Below are 21688 nucleotides of genomic sequence, written 5' to 3'. Positions count from 1 at the left end.
ATATTCCAGAGAATTTTTTTTCCAGAGAAAACTTTGAGACTTCCACACAAAACTTTTGGATGTACAGAAAACATTTTCTAATTTGCAGAAAAAAATACTTTTGGAATTGCGAACCGAACTTGGATTTAAAAAATCAACATTTACTCAAAACTTTTTTTAAAAAACTGTTTTATTTCAGTGATGAAACTTTGGTTCTCAAATCTATCATTCAATATATCGATCTATCAATTCTATTTTTTTATTACATAACAAAGGCACAAAAGTAACCCCATAATATTACAGCTTAAAAAAAATAAAGATACAGTTGCCTCACGAGTAATAAAACAAACAAAATATGTGGTTTACAAATTCAAAACAAAACTTGAATTTCACTACAAAGACCTCTAGATGGCAGAGTTACATTGTCATCAAGGTTTGTGATAGATTTCTGTCCAACCTGCAGTCTTCCACACAAACGTTCTTGTGTTTCCTCTAAGAATTCCTGGATTGTTGCTCAGAGAGCTCCTCTCTGGTTGTGCTGGATGTGAACCTGAACTCTCTCCAGAACCTCCTGCATCCTCCGCAGCTACACAGGAACAAACACAGTCAGAGGAAGAAGTCAGGTTAGTAAAAGTTTTTGTTTTTAATTAAAAAACATTTAAAAACAGAAAGGAAATCATGACAATTACATGGTTAAATCTTCTTGCACCACAACATATAAACATGTAAAGTTAATGTTTAATGTGATAAATCATAGATAACTACATTAGAAAGATACAAAATGCATAAATAATAATACTAATAGTAAATCATAGATAACTAAATGTGTGTGTATATATTTATATATATATATATATATTCTTATAATAAACCATACATTTTAACCCTTGTGTTCCTCAGGGGTCAAAAAGGACCCCATGACATTAGACTGGTTTTAGGACATGTAAAAAAAAATATTACCAACTTTTTATTTTTTTATTTTTTTGCTGGCATCCAAAATTAACAATGTGCTTGTAAGAGCAGAAGAGAGGTAAAATAAGTCAAAGAGGAAAGTCAACTCTGATGTGACCAGAGCTGCCAAAAGAATTTCACATGAATTTTTGCCTTTAGAGAGTAAATAATTATTCTTATTATTATAATCTCATATCTGTAAAACACACAGAAAGTTTAGAACCATTTCACCCTTGTGTACTCCTCCTGTCGACTATACACCCATGGTCCTCAGGGGTCAAAAAGGACCCCATGACATCAGACTGGTTTTAGGACATGTAGAAAAAAATATTACCAACTTTTTTCATCTTGTTTTAAGAGTTAATTTCTTATTTTAAGTGTACAACATGCTTATTATATTTCTAGATTTAGTAATCTTAATTTAATAAATCTTGTCAAGTGAAATTATCTGTCGAATGCTGCAAGATCATTTCCCTCAGATTTAGTGTTTCTATCTGTTTTTTAGACACTCCCCTTTTTGCAGTGCGCACTATACCTTGATTGTTCTCCTTTTTTCCTGTAAGTCGCTTTGGATAAAAGCGTCTGCTAAATGACTAAATGTAAAAACTAGGTTTTGTTTTTGTTGTTTTGCTAGCCAACATTAACATCCCAGTTAATGCTAACATGAATTAGCAGCAGCTTCTCTCAGTCAGGTTGAGGTGTAGAGAGGCTGTAGTCAGTGATCAGATCCCTCTCGCTCCTCCACAGTCCAGATATGGTCTGCTCAGGCGGCAATCTCTGTGTCTGAGCATGGAGGCCAACCAGGGAGTGCCTTAAGCCTGCAATCCACCGAAAATTCCAGTAGGGGGTGCTAAGTTTGGCTGCAAAAAAAAATCTGCCCATTTATTACTTCATTTATTACCTCAGAAAAATTTTTCAGGACAACACTATGGTCTCGATCACTAGTAAAAAATCATCTTCAAGACAATTTGATGTCAATAGTTCTAATAATGGCCCCATTTAGAAGAAAATAGAAGATAAAGAATCGTGTGATTTGGGGCGTGGCTACAGGTCACTAACAAGGCGAGCCGTCACCAGGAGAGAAGCAGAGCAATGCGTATCCACGGCAACGTGTCAATAAAGTTTTATATATAACGTTATATAGATAGAAAAGAGGACATTTACAGATTTGGTCTCATAACTTTGACCCTTTCACTGTATTTGTTCATTAAAATGTCTTGTTCAGCATTTGGTTGGACTAACAGACACTCCAAGGAGTCATTGGTCAGTTTTCTGAGGTAAGAAAGATACATTTGTTTGTGTTTTTTGCCAAAACTAACATCCCAGTTAATGCTCCCTTTAATGCTAACATGAATTAGCAGCAGCTTCTCTCAGTCAGGTTGAGGTGTAGAGAGGCTGTAGTCAGTGATCAGATCCCTCTCCTCCTCCACAGTCCAGATATGGTCTGCTCCGCATATCGGAAACAAGATGGCGACGCAAGATGGCGACGAGGGTAACGCTGAACTCGATGCTTCCAATAGGCCACAAACCAACAGGTGACATCACGGTGTGACGGTCCCTGTCTAGTGTTGATGTGCTGATGTAGTTGACCTGTTATTGTTTTTTTCTGTGTCCTTGAAGGTACCATCAGCAGAGTGCGGATTTGGATAAAAACCCAGTTCCAACGCTGCTCACGGGGTGGGGCGGGGTGCAACACGGTTGCACCCAGCCAGCAGCACATTCTCTTTGTTTGGTTTCTGCTTTGTTTTAACTTTACAACATTTACACTTCATATTGCTCACACCTCCACATTTACATTGCTGATGTTACTGACTCACACATTTGTACTTATAACCTCAGTTGTTTAAGTTAATAAATTCATTAATTTCTAGACATCTATTGTGTCCTATGCTGTATTTGTCATAGCCTAGGAGCCGGGTTATGACAACGGTGACTACATCCGTTATCTATACAGTCTATGGTTGTAACAGGTTCACTTACTGTCCTTTACAACTTGAACCAGCGGGTGCTCCATGAAGGCAGATTAAGGAAAAGCCTGGCTCATTTTGTTGCTTTATTTCCCTCTGTGATGAAGTGGAGTAGTATAAAGTATAAAGTGGCTTGAAAAGAATATGTAAAGTAGAAATACCTCAAATTTGTGCGTACTTGAGTAAATGGACGGAGGAGCTTTTTTGTAACCAAGTGAATGCTCAGGTGAGTCATCTAGAGAAACTTACCTCTTCCTCTTTTTCAGAGATCAGTCTTTCCGTCTCGGTGTCGGAGGTCGCCAGCGGCAGAGGAAGATCTGTGCTTTGCTCTCGATGTTTCTCTTGTAAACTACATCACACAAAGACAAACAACCTGTGTGAGTATCTGTGTCAATCAGCACAGAAATATCAGTGTGAACATCATGCTGTATGCTTTTAATGTTCTTTAATTATTTTGAGGAGCCTACATTGAATTTAAAGGTAGATAAAAGAGAACGTTTCAGCATTCAAATGTTTAAAAATGACTAAACCTATATTATATGTTTTTGGAGTTGTGAACAAACATCCTAAAAAACATTTTCAAACATAAATAAATCTGTAATTTTATTGAAGCCCGTCAGTGGTAACATGTCTCCTTTGCTGATTTATAACATGGAGCTGCTTTATTCAGTGTTTTTCAATGAGCGGGCCCATTAGTATTCAGTTCAGTTTTTGGAGTTTTTTTAATCATTCTGTAGCTTTTTCTTTGTGTTCTTCTATGTATTCAAATCCAAACATTCACATGTTGGTTGAAGTTTGTATGTTTTAGAGTCAAACAGTTGTTTTCCCAACAAGTCATTCTGAAAACTTTGACCTGACGTAGGTTTCTGGATGATGGCACTAAACAGATGCAGCTGTTGATCACACAATCCTGTTTGTTTGGCAAAGTAAAATTATTATTTTGTCAATGCATTCTGTTGAATTTGGAGAAAGCGATATGTACTGCTATGGATTGGGCCGCAGCAAAACGTACTTAAGCCACCTAAAAAGAAGAGAAAATAATTTTAAGTGTACACTATATTAGGAATATGTTTTAACTTTACTGCCACCTTGCTCAGTTAGTTAGTTTGTGTTATTTTGTGACTTATGGATCGGAACTAATGTGGCGTCCACAGCAGTTTATTCTGTACCGTGATTCCCAGATCACAAATAGAGTTGGCCTTTGTTCAGTGGGTCTATTTAGTGGTGTTGGGACAATGAAGCTTCGTATGGGCTGAAATATGTGCCAGCAGAAATTGAATTTGAAGTATTTATGTTTGAATTGAATTGCTTAACTTGAATTATTGCATTAAAAACTGAATTTGAATCAGATCATTTTAATTTGTAGTGTTCGATTTGAATCATTGCATTGAAAAAATTAATCTGAATTGTAATTTCAAATTGAATTTATTAGTGTGGAACTGAACATTCAGTTCGCAAAATTCAATTTAAATTTTCTGCGACGAACATCAGGATAGTTGAGGCAGAGCAATTGATCGCAGAAACACAGAGCGCCTCTTCCGCCAATCAGCATCCGTTTTCTGCGCTCGATTGCTCTGCCTCAACTATCCTGATTGTCGTAGAAAATTGAAATTTTTGAAATTTGAATTGTGAGAACTGAATGTTCAGTTCCAAACTAATAAATTCAATTCAGTTTTTTAATGCAATTATTCAAGTTAAGCAATTTAAATTCAAATATAAATAATTCAAATTCAGTTTCAGGTGGCATATATTTCAGCCCATAGCTTCGTGAATCATTTGCTTTATTTTTTGACCCCACTAGATTGCGGTCCTGGCTTAAAAAAAGGCTTCGGCAATGATAATTGAGTGTGTTTTCAGCCCTTTGTTAAACAAAGAGCGCCATCTCTTGGGCTGTCTTTTGTCACTGTTTTGCTTGAGAGACTCCTAGCTGCAGAAAACCTTATTATTTACACAATAATCAAGACTCTTGTTCAATTAAAAAATAAGCAACTACGTATCTTTAATCTTTAGAAAACTGTCCCTACTCCTCCACACACCTGCGGCTCCTCTCCTGCACCACCATGCGTGTCATGTTCTGGATGCAGTGTGCTCTGTAGTTCTCATAGTGCGTCTCCGCCGTCACGTCCTTCAGGTCCTGCATGTGCGTCCTCACTAGCATGTTCCTCAGCAGCAGGAAGTCGGAGTGCGCCGAGTTCTCCACTGACCGTGCAAAATGACAAACATTTTACTGGATCAGAACGTTGTTTCTTTGTCTTTATCAGTTGAAGGCACTCCAGGGGGGTACGTGAGATTTAAAATATACATTTAAAAAGTAGTATCCATGCAAAAATCCTTTAAAAATAATTATTTCATAAACATTTCAGGAAAATATAAGTATAAGTTCGTAAAATGTATTGTATATTCAGTAGGCTATTCAATTTCCTGATCCTAAAAACCCAGAGTGTCCCCCATACCAGGATGGTTGGACCCAACCTGTCATATGCCACCTGGCATCACCTGTCAATCACTTGAAAACTCAAAGATGGAGTCGTGGTTGAAGCGTAGCAGTTATAGTTTTAAATGGTTATATGCTCACTGTTTTTACTACATTATTTTGAATCACTACATTTTAGTGATGAGAAATATTTGCACTAAATTTAGTCATAGATTATTAACATTTAAAATGTTTGAAATTGTTGTTTTTTTCAAATGTTTGAAGTCTGTATGTGTTTATCAGTTCCAAAGTTTAATAAATCAGACACTGATGACACAGCGCTCTGTTTTTAAGTCAACCAAAAATGCTTTGCCCTGGTTAGGGGGTACTTGGCTGAAAACATATTTCACAGGGGGTACATCACTGAAAAAAGGTTGAGAACCACTGGTCTATACATATGTAGAAATAATTGAGAGTGTGTGTTTGTGTGTCGTACCTTCTACCACACCCCAGGGATAAGAACGACCTCTGGATCTGCGGCCGTCACTCTCCAACTGAACATTACTCCCAATTACTGCGAACGGGAAGCTGTCCTGCAAACAAACAAACAAAATCTGTCAGTCTTTGAAATGAGATGGTGCATTTTTAACAGTTAGAAATCAGAGTTAACTGAATCACCTTGAGTATCTGATCTTGTTTTTTAAAGTCTTCGTCCTCGTCTGAGTCACAGTCGGGGAACTGGTAGATGTTGATCCCAAACTGCTTGATCTCCTCCCTGATCTGAACACATTGAAACAATGATGTTTAAGAGAAATAGATATCAAGAAAACTTGTATTCATATAAACCCTCTGGAGTCTCCAAAAGCTCCAAATCATGACTTCTTCATCACATCCAGACTAGAAAACAAAGCAGCGTGGAGCCCTACTGTAAATTTACCTCTAAAGTTCTGGCTGTAAACTCCATGAGGCCAGTTTCAGTTTGATGATGATATATCAAGTAAAACTGGAGACAAGCTCAAATATATTTAGTATAAAATGATAGAACTGGATGTAACCCTCTTATATGTTAAATTTGAAACCTTTGTTCACATTTGCTACTTTTAAAATTCTTTATTGAGCATGATAGTGTTATGAATGTAAAAAACAAAGATTCAAAATACAAAATACAAAATTACTAAAAAAAATACACAAAAAGACAAAAAAAGACACAAAATGACCAAAAAAAGAAACAAATGAGGAGACAAAATGGCCAAAAAAATACACAAAATGACCAAAATTCTTACGCTAAACAAGACACAAATAAAATAGAGTCCCACTAGAATAAAAACCAGAGTTTGATGACAGGATGACGCACAATCACAAGATCACATTTATGTTGGTTTTTCTTTGTTTCTCTTTGGTTCAAAATGTTGATCCAGTAAGTCAGAATAAAAAATCTATTATTATTAGGTCGTATAGGTGAGGTTGTGCTGAAAAAACCCCCAACATGGCATTTAAACAGTTTTTAAGTGGTGTATACAGGCAGGATGAAATGATTAAAAAATGGACCAAACAGCCCAAGACTCCATAGAGTTAAGCACCTTTCAGACAAAATGCACTTCTAAGTGCTTCATGAGCAAAATCAGGATGTCAAAATAAGTAAATTGTTAATAAAATAAAATAAATCTCAGTCTGCCTCTGAAATTTTAGTGCGCTTTAAAAAGTATGTGAGATTTTTTTTATTTTTAAATCGTATGATGAAAGAAATGGTACGTCATTGCAGACTATTTCCAGTGAAATATTACAGTATGCAAACACTGGACATAGGCAAGGCATTTATGTATTTTACGTTAGATTTGTTTTGTTTTTGTTGTCTTTTTCTGTTTGGCACTGCTTTTATTTTTATTTTCTCAAAGCTTGATATGTATATGCACCATTCTTATTGAAACTATGTACGTTGAAGGTTTGAAATGAAGATTTAAAAAGGACATCACAGCTCTGTAGGACAGGTTTGTAGAATTAAAATATAATGTGAAGAATGTATTTGTTGATGATCTTGTACCTTTATCTTCTTCCTGTAGACCTCTGCTTCGGTCAGACTGTCTGCTTTTGCCACTACAGGAACGATGTTGACTTTTTCATGCAACGCCCTCATAAATGCCACATCCAGAGGTCGAAGACTGATGAGAGGAAAACATGTAGGTATGTGTGAGTAAATGCAAGAGCATGCAAAAAGATATTTGAACAACTTTTATGTAAGAAAATGTGATGGAAAATAGTAAAAACTACAGTTTGGAAGCCACAGGCCGGTTCCAGAAAGCGTTTGTTAACCCTGAAATAGGGAACTCTGAGTCTCCTGTTCTGAAAAGGAGGTAACTTCAGCTCTGGCTGAGTTGCCGTGGTAACTGATTCGGAGAACCTAACCAGGTTTTCTTTAACAAACTCTAAGTTTCTCTGTGTCTCCACCCTCTTTCAGACACAGACACACCGTTTCATTTCCTCATTGATTCAAAGCACTGAAACACAATAATCAGCAGGTTACTGTGAGTCACAATCACACTCCTGTTTGATATTAGTTTGTTACTCACTGACTGTGTAAGGTTTCCGCTTTTATGCACAGGTGTCATGTGTTTGAACCCTCCACTCTGACTCAGGCCCTTTTCACACAAATCAATATGCAGGTTTTCTATAAAAACCCTCATCTTTCCCGTCTCCTCCCCCTCACTGATCCTGAAGCAGCTCGATGCTGTCACATGGTGTCTCTTTCTCTGGTCCTGTTGCTATAGGAGACGAGGTTATACACACAGCCTTACATCGGGATCTCAGACCCTGAATTCATCTGCTTGGTACCCTGATCGTTTTTTAATGTAACGTTACCGTTTTTCCTCACAATCTATAATTCATCTCAACCACATTCCTTTGCTTTCTGCAACATAACACACATGGACATTCTCTCATGTCAGAGCACATTCTTTGTGTCGCTTTTTATTTTGGAGTTGTTTTCTTTATAATATCAGCGATGCAGAGCAGATCAGAAAAGCTCTAGTTTGCAGAGTGAAAAGGAAAGTGACCCTGGCACTGAAACATCTACTGCACATTGAATTGAATTTAAATCAGTCAAATAAGAATAAAATTAAATAAACCATGACCTGTTACACCTCAGCCCTTCCTGTTTGAACCATGTTCTTAAATTTAATTTTCAGCTGCTTCAACGTCCGTCTTTCACCGGCAGGATTACAACTAAATGAATAAAATTTAGACACAATATAATTTCACCAGTTTTCACCTGTAATATTATACTTTGATTAATTCTGATTCTTCTCTCCGTTGCAGCTGTAACCGTTTTGTTTTTTTTCTAACAATGTGTTCTAACTCACCGTACGTTCACATGAGGATCTCAATTCAACCATTTGTTTTAGCTGTTGCCATGGTGAATCATAATATCGCAGCTCAATTAATGCTGCCTTTTTATAGTAGTGGTGACACGTGTAACTCAGAGTGAACCTACTCTGAGCTGATTGAACTAACTCAGATCAGCTTTTCTGGAACCAGAAACTCAGAGTTTCCCATCTGAGGGTAAATCAACTCAGAGTTCAGGGAGAGACTCAGAGCTTGTTGAGCCTTCTACTTGGAATGGGGCCCAGGGGACTCATGTATCAATGCTGCGTACGCACAAAAACATTGCGTACGCTGTTTTTTCCACACGTCACATGTATGAAAACTGAACTTGCCGTGAGAATGTACGGACCGCTCCGCAACCTTTCAAGGTGCCATGAGAATGTCGGTGGAAAATGCCGTTTTCCACCATCAATAACCCGTTCTAAATATGAGGGGATAGATGATTTTTTGTCATCTATTATCATATTTTAGACTTCACCTGTGCACTGCTGCTTACTTGTGCAATGATACTATTTTTGAAGTCTATATGTTTTGATGTTCAGATTGTATATTTTATTAAGTCTATATATTCTGCTATATACCGAATTTCCCTCCGGAGATCAGTAAAGGTCTTTTGATTCTGATTATGGAGCGCATACATTTTTCACAGACAACCTTAATTACTGTGTCAAAATGCCGATCGCCGACCGTTTCCCCTTTGGTTTAACATGGAGATGTTAACGCTGCAGGTGCACAGCGTCCATGACGCACAGATCCCTCTCCCTGGAGAAAAAAACGTGTGTTGGAAATCCTTTCAGAATAAGTCAGGTGTGGTGAATATTTGATCCCGTATCTGATGTTTAATTGGGACAACAAGTTAAGTGTGGCTTATAAACTGATGCGTAAAAATGATTTTGGCAGCATTACACACTGGCTGCTCCAACGGCTCTGACTAAATTCAATAACGGTGGAGCGTGTGTTGAGGGACACTTCTGCCATGGTGCAGGTCTTCTGTAATTTCCCAGCTTGGGATAAATAAAGTATATCTATCTATCTATCTATCCATCTATCTGATCCGGCTGGTTAACAGCCACAGTGACATCTTGTTGCTGACCCAGAGCTGAGGCACCAAAAAGCTCTTTTTCCTGCCTCCACCTGGAGATCACCACGTCCACCTGGCGCGCAGGGGCAGTAAGTTGATTTGCCATTGTTTTGTCGATAATCAGCGGGTATGCCGGCGATTTATAGTCATTTGCATGTCATCTGCATATTCATTTTCAGGAGTGTCCGGGGCATGACTGATGGCTCGTGGCTCGTGCATGTGCACTCAGTTCCACTCTGATTGGGATGTATCAAGGAAAGGTGCACTGAACCTACCGTAGGAACAGTTTGATACATGTGGAGGTGAGTTTGCGTAAGTACTTTTCTAGTTTTGGGGGTACGCCATCTTTCAGTATGAAAGCTACGCACTCATACATGAGGCCCCTGGTCTCTACACTAAAAGCCTGCTGTTATAGAATAGAAAAGATATTGTCAGCGTACCCGTGTCCAAACGGAGAGACGAAGTAGAGACAGCAGTGGACTCTGTTGTCCTGCAGGTTCCTTCTGTTCAAGCCGCTCTCGTCCCTGAAGTACTGTTCAAACTGCTGGTCGATGTATTCTTCTATAGGCTTCCAGCTGATGAAAACACACAATGTCTCTGAGTAAAACAACAAACCTGGACAACAAACTTCATAATGCAGGGCTATACCGAGTCAACTGTTTTACATTTGATTCTTCAATCAAGGTTTTCTGAATCAGTGTCTGTTGTCATAGTTTATGAAGTCATCAGCCTTCAGTGAAAAATCTCATAACATTTTCAATGAAATCAACTTTCTTTAATAATCTTATAGTTGTTTGTATGAAAGTGATGATGGAGCATCAAGCCTTTGTAACTACTTAAGTCATGTAATCTAACAGTATTGGTTGAGTAAAAATGCTGTTGATTTTTGGTTATTGTGGTCAAACAAGTAGTTTTTGGTGCTGTACAGTGCCTCATTCATACAGAGGGACAAAACATTGATACAGAATACTGTGTATTATTCCTCTTGCAACATAACTAGGGCTGGGCAATATGGACCAAAAGTCATAACCCGATATATTTAGGCTGAATATGGATATACAATATATATCCTGATATTTTTATCACAAAGTGAGAGCAAATGTTCAGTCAAAGTCAAATATGACATGTCACAAGTAGTTTTAGTTAAAACTTTTATTTAAGTGTACATAAATACTAACAGAAGTACCTTTTTTTTTTTTTTATAAATCAAACGTCCATTAAGTGCACATTTAAATAAAGAATATCTGAAATAAAAATAGCCTATAAAATAAAATATGCCATTTAAAAAAATATATATATATATTTATATGAGAAAAGAATAACGAACATTTACAAAATAACTAAATATGACAAACCCTAGTAAGGGCAGCATGTATATATAAAGAAAAAAGTTGAACTATATATCGTTATATGCGATATGGTCTAATTCCATATTACATTAAAAATATATTGACATATTTTTTATATCGATATATCGCCCAGCCCTAAACATAGCAACCGATACTGCCATACAAACAACACAATACTGGTGAAAATCATATTTTTCAAAGGCAATCTGCTTCAGCTTCCACTGAAAACTTATTCAAAAAAATTGTTTAATACTCAAAATATCAGCGTAACTTAATCTTTAGCTGACACAAAAAGAAATATCAGTAACAGGATGAACAGAGTGCAGAAACTCACCTGTCTGTGTTGTCGATGGCGTCTCCGAAGCCCGGTGTGTCTATGATGGTGAGCCTCAGTCTGATTCCTTTCTCTTCAATGCTGATGGTGTGTTTGACGATGTCCACGGTTTGATTGATCCGTTCTGCAGAAACACACACAGGTGATTAGGTCACTTAATCAACAAGCTAACAGTGTGAACAGACTAATACATTTTTTTTCAAAACTTTATTGAGAAGGTCCAATTCCAGTCAGAACATTCATCTTGGGTAGAACAAAACAAATGGCATCACAAATTGAGAAAATAAATAAATATGAGACAAAGTGAATGAAGTGCATAAGTCAGTACAGGTGTAAATTAAACAGAATAATTAAATAATTAAAATTAAAATGAATAAATATGAGACAAAGTGAATGAAGTGCATAATTCAGTATAGGTGTAAATTAAACAGAATAATAAAATAATTACAATTAAAATAAATAAATATGAGAGAAAGTGAATGAAGTGCATTAGTCAGTACAGGTGTAAATTAAACAGAATAATAAAATAATTAAAAAGGAAGGAGGGAAAAAAGAAAAAGGCATGACATATTACATTTCTCCAAATATTTCTTGAATTATGTTAACAGTATGTATACATTTGTTATTATCAATTATTTTTGATTCAAGGTAGTTGTTGAATTCAATTTCAAAAACAGGAAAGAAAGGTCGACCTTTGGAAAATTCGGCTTTATGTATGTGGAATTTCGCCATTAGAATAATCAAATTAATGAAGTGCTGAATTTTTCTATCTTTATTGCTATAATATAAAAGTACATATAAGGCTTTACAAAATACACAATTAACATCAATACTGACAGATTTTGACAGACATTTGTTAGTGGGGTAAATGTTATGTATAATTTTATACTGAACTTCTCTCATTTTGAACAGACTAATAAATTAATAAATATATAAAAGAAGTAATGTCACCTTGTGCGTTGGGAACCTTTCGGTCTTTGTAGAGATCAGTGAGGAACAAACTGTTGATGAGTGTGGATTTACCAAGACCAGACTCCCCTACAGAGAGGAAGACAACCATGACTCTTAAATGACAAGAGGAAAATATCTCATCCATGTGGTTTTTTTATTCTTCAACACAACTACTCCGTAAACATTTCCCAAAAAACAGGGAACTTCTTTGCACACAAAATCAATGTTATCACCTGAAAATGTTGCGATGTTTCTAGATTAATAAAATAATAATAAAAAGTGTCTGAGTTAACAAACATTAGGACTCACCTGCCACCATGAGAGTAAACGTGAATCCTTTCTTCACCGTCTTTCTGTGAACCTGGTTCGGCAGTGTGGCAAAACCTACGTACTCCTTGTCCTGATCCTGCAGAAAACACAAACATAACTTGAATATTCTGTGCATGCATGCTGTTTATAAGTGACTGTCGCTGAATTTACTGTACTGGAGAGAAAGAGAGAGAGAGAGAGAGAGTAAAACGAATGCAACATTACATTACAGTCATTGTAACAAATGGCAGAGCTGCTTATTGATAACTATTATTTAACAATTGCTCACTGATTTTGGAAACATCATGCAGTATTTTTTTTCTTTAAATGTCTTTTTATCTACGGAAATATTACTAACATTTCATTCTGTTTTTAATACTATGTAAGTGCTACCCTTTACTCTGTGTATTTTGGACCACTCGGATTTTTCTTACATTTTAAATCTAATGAAACTGAAAAACAACAAACAAAAATAAAAAAGAATAATACATAAATATGTATACATTTAAATAATTTAAAATGAATTAAAAAAAACGATATCAACTATGTTGTATTACATTAATACACTTTCACAACTTATTGAAAGCTACTAAGCAATTATATATATATATATATATATATATATATATATATATATATATATATATATATATATACATATGTAATTGTATAATGCGTCAAGAAGGTTGAGTGTGCACTACTGTAAAGGAAAGAGGTGCGCTGGATTTTTAACACGAGACCAGACAAAATGTGGCACAATTATTGTTTTATCGATTATCTTGTTTTCATGATGGAAGCATTGCCGCCATGGATGCCAAAGTAATTGATAACCGATAAATCAATTATCAATGTTCCAATATTAACGATGCAAAGTAAGAATATTTGTACACATCATCATCTTTAAGATACACCTTTTATTTTACAAAAAAACTTTAAAAATTCGGATGCTAGACATAGAATAAGTTCAGAATCTTTTGTAAATCTATAAAACAGACATTGTATAACTTGGGGGCTTCTTCTGACACAGAACTTCACCTCTGTAGAGTCGTAGGGGTCAAATCGTCCCCAGGGGCTGTGAGGACGTGAGGACGGGCTGGGAGGACAGTCCATGGACTGAGAGGCCAGCTGCCTCATCAGCGGCACGGGACGAAACTCTGCGTCCAGTCTGGCACGACTCGGTCTGTGAGGGACTGTGGGGGAGCCGGAGGGGAGGCAGGGGACAGGACGGGGGAGAGAGGGAGAATTGGGGAGGCGGGGGACGGGGCGGGGCAGAGAGGGCGTCCCAGGGAGGCTCGGGACGGGGCGGGGGAATGAGGGCGTCCCAGGGAGGCTGGGGACGGGACGGGGCAGAGAGGGAGACCCGGGGAGGCTTGGGAGTCTCCCGTTAGTTGCTGTCTCGGTTCCCTCTGCCTCATGGTGGACCAGGAACTCCTCGTTGGGCTGGGAGACAGGAGGCAGGTCCCTCATGGCGAAAGGAAACTGAGTGTCCTCCTGGTCCTCGATGGACAGACTGGACAACTGGGACAGGAGGAGCAGAGTTACACACACGTTTTGCTGTTTATTGTCCCTAACTGTAAAACGTATTTACAATTTGGGAACCATTGCCCAGAGCCATGCAGCATGATGCAGGTATACATAAACAGACACTGACTGACTGGCTGCTGGTGGACACAATCAGGCTCATTCTCTCTGAGAACACCACACAATAAGTCTTGTGTCTCTTTTGTTGTAGTGGCTTCTCTTTCTTCACTGATTAACCCTGACTTGTGATCCCATTACAGAAGCCCTCATCCATCTGTTCAGGCAGAGAGAGGACAACAACAGTCAGTCTGCAGCTGCAGGGTACTAAACACTGTGGTCAGACTGATACAAGCCTGCTACCCTCTGACCCCCAACGTGCTGTTTAATTTTTATTTTGTTTTTCCAATGTGTCCTTGTATTTCACTGCAATATATATACATATATAACATCTACAAGTCCTGCAGCTCTGTGAAATCCTCACAATCATGACTATAATAAAACAATTATAATGACAGAAATCATTAAAAAAGAAAAAACACAAGTTTAATTTGTCTAACTATTTTTTTAGATTGAAATAAAATGGAATTTATATATACAACACTTTTCTTAATACAAAGTGTCACAAATGTTGGGGAAAAAAGTTTTCTCCACATATTGTAAATATTAAAGTATTGTCATGTTTCCAGTCTGTCCTGTCCTCTCCTCTCTGATCTGTGTAAACAGATTTTCAGTGAATATTTGTCACGTGACCATTGGTCTCAGCAGAATCAATCATGGCTTCACAGTGTCTCTGAGGAGTAGAATTTAATGTTTTTAACAGGATCTCGTTCGTGCAGATGCTTTATTTTAGACACGTTTTGTATGACACATAGAATAAAGTGATTCTTGTGAACCGAAACATCACTGAAACATCACTGTTTTAAGCTTCACTTTGGTTATATTTTATCAAGTACATTTCTGTAACCTAATTCAGACGATAATGCCTGTTTTTTCTGTTTATTTCTACGATAAATTTTTGGGTTAAACTTTCAGTTTGCAGCTTTTGTACACATAGCTAGAGGATAAAAAAAATGTGCATTGCACATTACAGAATGCACATTTTTCTGTCTGAAGACAACACACGCTGCTGGCCTGATCAGGGTTCATCTGGCGTCCCTCCACCTGTCACCTCTGATTACCCACAAAGCTTTGCAGCAGGCTTAAACCAGCTTCTAATACTCTGACAGGGTGGGGGGAGTTGGAGATTTAACTCTTAAACACACACACAAGCTACAAACACTATAATTAATTCAACAAGTGTTTCCTACCTCCTTTGCTGAGAAAGATGCAGCTTTTATGAGCAGAAGATGGCAAATATAAACATGAAACATGTTTTAAAAAGACAACAGAAGCATAGAGACTTGTTGTATAAGAATAAATAAACTAATAAAGACGTTAAGTAGCTTTACTATGCCTTCAGGCTGTCGAAAACAAAACTTCCTCTCACACTTTAAGCCAGTACAGTGCTTAAGTGGCTAAAATATAACAATAAGTTCTGTTGTTCATATCACATACATACATGTATTCACTGACAGTCTAACAGCATCCTCCTGATGCAAAATAAACAAAAGAAGAACTGCAGAAAACCACTGCTTTGTTTTCTTGTGTAACATAAATAGACTCCAACTGCTTTTCAATAAATAGTAATACATAAAGAATAATACAAGAGGCATCCCTGCAGGAATATTAAAGCTGCTGTGGTGATTGATCAACTTGTTAAAGTGATTATTAATGCAGAAACGTTCTGCTATGTGAATAAATCGGAACTAGCCTAGTTGTGTATAAATGCAGGTGCTGAGTGTTGTATAAACGTACCTTTCTTGCCACTGCGGAACCTGACCGGAGACGACATGTGCTCCATGATGCTGCCGCTCCGGATATGTGTCTCCCCTCCCTCCTCCTCCTAAACCTGGACCAAGCCTGATCCCTGAGCACCGAGGGGGGCGCTGTGATTTTAACACCAGGGAAACACTTCTCGACAGGGGAGAGGCGCGGGCTCCCACATCAGCTTCTCAAACAAAGGATAAACTTACTGCAGCGTGTCTGTGATACAGGAAGGACTAATAAAATGTCACCGTGCTTATGATGTGTGTGAGCTCCAGGAAGCAGATTTTTTATTTAAAATGCAAATTTAGCAATAAAAAGACAGAAATGTTACCTTGCTCTCTTATTCGACTAACAAAAAGTCTAAAACACTTAATATATGTATCTATGTTTTGTAGTATATGTATTAAGTTCTCTTGTTTTCTTATTGTTGTGCTACTTTGTATTATAGCTTGATGTGTGCTCATGTTCCTCCTTTCTGTATGTCATACAGGGAGGACTTACATGGGTATTTTATTTTACATTTTGATTCTGTAATCATTTTAATCTGGAAAGCACTTTATGTTCAAAGCACAAAGTAATATATGAAAATTATATATACATTATATTATATTATATATGAAATAATAATAATAATTATGTATATGTTTATATATATTATTATTAGTAGTAGTAGTAGTAGTAGTAGTAGTAGTTGTAGTATTTTATTCTATTTGTATGTTATTCCCTGTATGGTGGATATGTGTTATGTTCTGTTTTTGAATTAAAAAACAAATAAAATAACAACTGGCATTTATTTTACTGTTTATATTTTCCTAATTGTACTCATCCATCAAAAAAATTCAATGTTTGAACCATTCAGTGTTGAATGTAATCTGTTTTCTCTCGTTGCTCTTTATTTTCTATTATTTGCTGCCACTACTCTTACTTGTTACTACTAGTAAAGTACAAGTAACTACTAGTATTAGCAACAACTACTAGTTACTACTCCTGTTACTCAATACTACTGGTAGTAGTTACTACTACTAGTTACTAGTAAAAGTTACTGCCACTTATAATTGTTACTACTTGCCACTGCTATTACTACTTATTAGTTACTAACACTAGTTACTACTACTGATTATAGTAACTACTACTTATAGTTACTACAGCTACTTACTTGTGAATACTACTACTAGCTACTACTTCTTACTAGTTATTACTAGTAGTAAATGCAGCTACTTACTAGTAACTACTTCAACTAATAGCTTCTACTACTTACTAATGACTACTACTACTTACTAGTTAATACTGCTTGTTGTTTTAACTACTGCTAGCTACTCCTAGTAGTAGTAGCTACTACTAACTAGTTACTACTGCTTGTAGTTTCTACTACGAGCTGCTACTACTATTTACTAGTGACTACTACTACTAACTAGTTAATACTGCTTGTAGTTTCTACTACTAGCTGCTACTACTACTTACTAGTGACTATTACTACTGACTAGTTAATACTGCTTGTAGTTTCTACAACTAGCTGCTACTACTACTTACTAGTGACGACTAATACTAACTAGTTAATACTGCTTGTAGTTTCTACTACTAGCTGCTACTACTACTTACTAGTGACTATTACTACTAACTAGTTAATACTGCTTGTAGTTTCTACAACTAGCTGCTACTACTACTTACTAGTGACGACTAATACTAACTAGTTGATACTGCTTGTAGTTTCTACTACTAGCTGCTACTACTACTTACTAGTGACTACTACTACTAACTAGTTACTACTGCTTGTAGTTTCTACAACTAGCTGCTACTACTACTTACTAGTGACGACTAATACTAACTAGTTGATACTGCTTGTAGTTTCTACTACTAGCTGCTACTACTACTTACTAGTGACTACTACTACTAACTAGTTACTACTGCTTGTAGTTTCTACAACTAGCTGCTACTACTACTTACTAGTGACGACTAATACTAACTAGTTAATACTGCTTGTAGTTTCTACTACTAGCTGCTACTACTACTTACTAGTGACGACTAATACTAACTAGTTAATACTGCTTGTAGTTTCTACTACTAGCTGCTACTACTACTTACTAGTGACTACTAATACTAACTAGTTACTACTGCTTATAGTTTCTACTACTAGCTGCTACTACTACTTACTAGTGACTACTACTACTTACTAGTTACTACTGCTTGTAGTATCTCCTAGTAGTAGTAGTAGTTACTAGCTACTACTATTTACTTAGCTACTTAGTTATTACTTCTAGTTACTACTACTTCTTGTTACTACCACCCCTTATACTACTATATAAATATAAATATATAAAACCTATATACTATACTTATAGTATTTATAGCTACTATTTATTGTTACTACTGCTAGTAGTCACCACTACAACTAAAGCTAGATACTAATACAAGTAGTGTACACTGCCCTACAAACTGCAGTAACTACGCAAAAGGTAAAACTGAGAAAATCTGTTTTAAAGTTCTTTAACGTGTTTTAACTGGCCAGCCAAATTGGTTATATGTAGATAAGTGATACGACACTTATTTCTACATGTATTGATGATGTAATTTTTTATGCTCAAAAATCATTATTTATTTGACCTTTGACCCCCAAAACGTAGTTACTGCATTGCTGTAAAAGGTTCTACTAATAATTGATTGAAAACAAATTTATTTTGTTTTAAGTGTATTTTAACTCTATTGTGAAGATGTGAATATTTTAGACTTAATGTTATAAAGAAATGTTTTATTTTAGTATTAATATCATTTATCTCACTTTTTTACTTCATCACTATCTAGATAATAATTTCCCTTTCAAATAAACTTATAATTTCCATTATAATATGTTTACATTAGTATATATCCAAAGCAGACCGTGGTAAGTGCAATTACTGCTTGGTTTTGAGTTGGATTTTGTTGTTTTTTCTTTAATTATTTTTCTGAAATAAAGCAAAATTGAAATCTAAAAAAATGTCACAAGATAAAACAGTCATCAAGGATTTCATTTTTAGTTATAACTCAATTTTGCCCCAAAATGTAGATACTGCAGTTAAGACTTTGTAGGGCAGTATACTAGCTACCAATGTTACTAACAGTTACTACTTAATAGTTACTAACTTACTCTCGTTACTACAACTACTACTAGTTACTACGACTGACAGTAATAAGGTTAATGATAAAAGTGACATTGCTCTGTTTTTTTTTATGATAAAGTTGAAGATAATGCTAACTATGTACCAAATGTAAGCTAGTTTGCTAGTTTGATAGCTACCGTTTGCTAGCATTAGCTATCCCGCTCAGGGACTTCTCTCGAGAGAAAAGCTGCTCCGCTGCTGGTGACAGCAGGTAGGTAATAACCATGGTAACGACCAGAAAGACATCTGATAAACAGTAAACGTACCTTTGTGTGGCTCCCGGTAGTGTCGCAGCACGGTGAAGGCAAAGACCGTGAGGGCGGATAATCGTTATCAAAGGTTCTGTTACAAACCGTCCAGAGATCCGTGTCATGGCAGAAAACAAAGACTAAAGACTCCATAGTGACTTTATAACGCTAACTACTCTCTTCTCCTCTGTCCCCTGCATGCTGTTTTTAAACATAAACAATCACGGTTAGCTAACGGTAGCTCTTAGTAACGTCTGTTGCCTGGTAACGTCAGTTGATTACATTTAAGTTTTAGTAAAAATCAGAACATTTTACTCATTGTAACAAATCTGTTGAATTTGTAACCAATATTTCTTAATTCTCTCTTGTAAGTTCTTTATACACAAACAGATTTCTCAAAGCTAAGCCAAAGTTTAAGGTGTTTCTACTTGAATTCTACTATCTTCTTAAGTCTCAGAATTTTAAGAGACAACAAAATGAACTATTTCTACAATATTATGATAGCCTGATGAATGTATAACCTTAATTTCTAATAACTATATGATTTTTTAAATCATTATCAGTGAATTATTATTATTATTATTATTATTATTATTATTATTATTATTTCTCCTGATCAGTTCTTTGTTTCATGACATTTTTTTCTTGTAATCCCTTTTTGTCTGACCTCATGATTGTAATGTTCCTTAACTGTTAATAAAGACAATGCATGTATGCAGGACACAGGAGGATTATTGGGATGGGAATGAAAATGATTTATTTTATTTTATTTCAAAATACTATAGTCCATCAAAAATATTTTATTAATTACGAGAATAAAGTCGAAATTATTTAATTAATTACGAGAATAAAGTCGAAAATATCTAATTAATTACGAGAATAAAGTCGAAACTATTTAATTACTTATGAGAATAAAGTCAAAAATATTTTATTAATTACGAGAATAAAGTCGAAAATATCTAATTTATTACAAGAATAAATTCGCAAATATTTTTATTTATTACGAGAATAAAGGCAAAAGGAACCAGAAACTGTGGTCCAGTGAGCCGTCATTCGCTCTTCCTATTCAAACCAGCCGTCCCTATATAATGTAGTGCGCCCGTATTGTGATATTTATGGTAAATTCATCGAAACTGCTCAGAGCGAGCTGACATGAAGGATAAACACTTTACTGTCAGTCTTTATCACCTTTTTTTCAGTATAAAACTCTTACCAGCAGAGAGGAGATGAAGTATTAAATTTACATCAACACACCACATGAGAAAATGAAAAGAAAATGCAGAAAATGTATTTGTTGTGTCGACGTGTGGTTTTCAGTTTTCAGAATAAAGTGTTACACAACCAGGCTCCAGATAAATAATGAAATAAGATTAATTGGATGATATTCACAGAACTGTTCACTGTCAATTTTTGATAAACAACTTTGGATACAGACAGTAAAATATTACATTATATTAAAAATTGATTAAAATTAAACTGTCTGTTTCCAGTCAGTAATTCCACTTCAGGTTCATTCTAGAGGACCTCAGGTATCTTCTCACAAACTTACAGGACTTTTCACTTTCTTTAATATAAAAGTAACTAGAAACTTGATGTGACAAATAAATGTAATGGAGTAAAGCGGATAGCCTTTAAGTACCGATATATCCTTTTGAAATGTAGTAGAATTATAAAGTAATAAAGTAAATGGAAATTTTCTTTATTAAGTTACAGTTGCACTTATATGTTCACAGTTCAGTACAATAGATGAACTGTAAAACATTTGAGCAGAAAAGACATTCTGATAAATAATTGACCCATGCATTGTAGCTTATAAAGTGTCGTGTGTTTCACAGCTTGTGGACAGAGTTGACACTCACTGGAGCCCAACTGATGAATGAATTGGCCGGCACATTTTAGCTTAATACAGATATACTTATTAATATTTTCATAGATGTTTTCTGATGATAAGTAAAGAGACATGAAGCACAGAAATGAGAAAGATATGATTGACTTTTAGAAATGGTGTCTGCGCTATGTAGTATGAAGGACGAAAAATGATGAATGAGTAAAAATGTATTAATAAATGGATGAAAAAAATGTAAATCCTGAATTTTTACATTTATTTTAATATTTATTTGTTCTTTTATCTCTACACTTTCATTTATTTATTTTACATTTCCACATGTAATGATTTATTTATAAATGTGTTTATTTTTTAATTTATA

General features: G+C 35.8%; 1 protein-coding gene across 2 annotated transcripts; it reads right to left on the bottom strand.

The window, feature by feature from the left end:
• Positions 1-38: 38 nt before the first annotated feature.
• On the bottom strand, positions 39-19908 carry LOC131987045 (septin-5-like). Of its 2 annotated transcripts, XM_059352189.1 has the most exons (13): positions 16088-16244; positions 14073-14230; positions 13748-13955; positions 12713-12809; positions 12404-12490; positions 11453-11576; positions 10210-10344; positions 7352-7469; positions 5989-6090; positions 5807-5903; positions 4934-5096; positions 3147-3246; positions 39-565 (listed from the first exon to the last, which is right to left on the bottom strand). In XM_059352189.1, the coding sequence occupies exons 2-13, from the start codon at positions 14177-14179 to the stop codon at positions 494-496; spliced, it is 1410 nt and encodes a 469-aa protein (XP_059208172.1). In that variant the 5' UTR covers positions 14180-14230; positions 16088-16244; the 3' UTR covers positions 39-493. The 2 variants fall into 2 exon arrangements, with proteins under 2 accessions (XP_059208172.1, XP_059208171.1); XM_059352188.1 differs by lacking the exons at positions 13748-13955; positions 14073-14230; positions 16088-16244 and adding an exon at positions 19500-19908 and having other exon boundaries at positions 45-565.
• Positions 19909-21688: the final 1780 nt, after the last annotated feature.

Source organism: Centropristis striata, chromosome 15 (assembly GCF_030273125.1).
Source record: "Centropristis striata isolate RG_2023a ecotype Rhode Island chromosome 15, C.striata_1.0, whole genome shotgun sequence".
Taxonomy (NCBI): Eukaryota; Metazoa; Chordata; class Actinopteri; order Perciformes; family Serranidae; genus Centropristis; species Centropristis striata.
The sequence above is the reverse complement of the archived record's forward strand: the minus strand, read 5'-3'. Positions and strand labels throughout refer to the sequence as shown.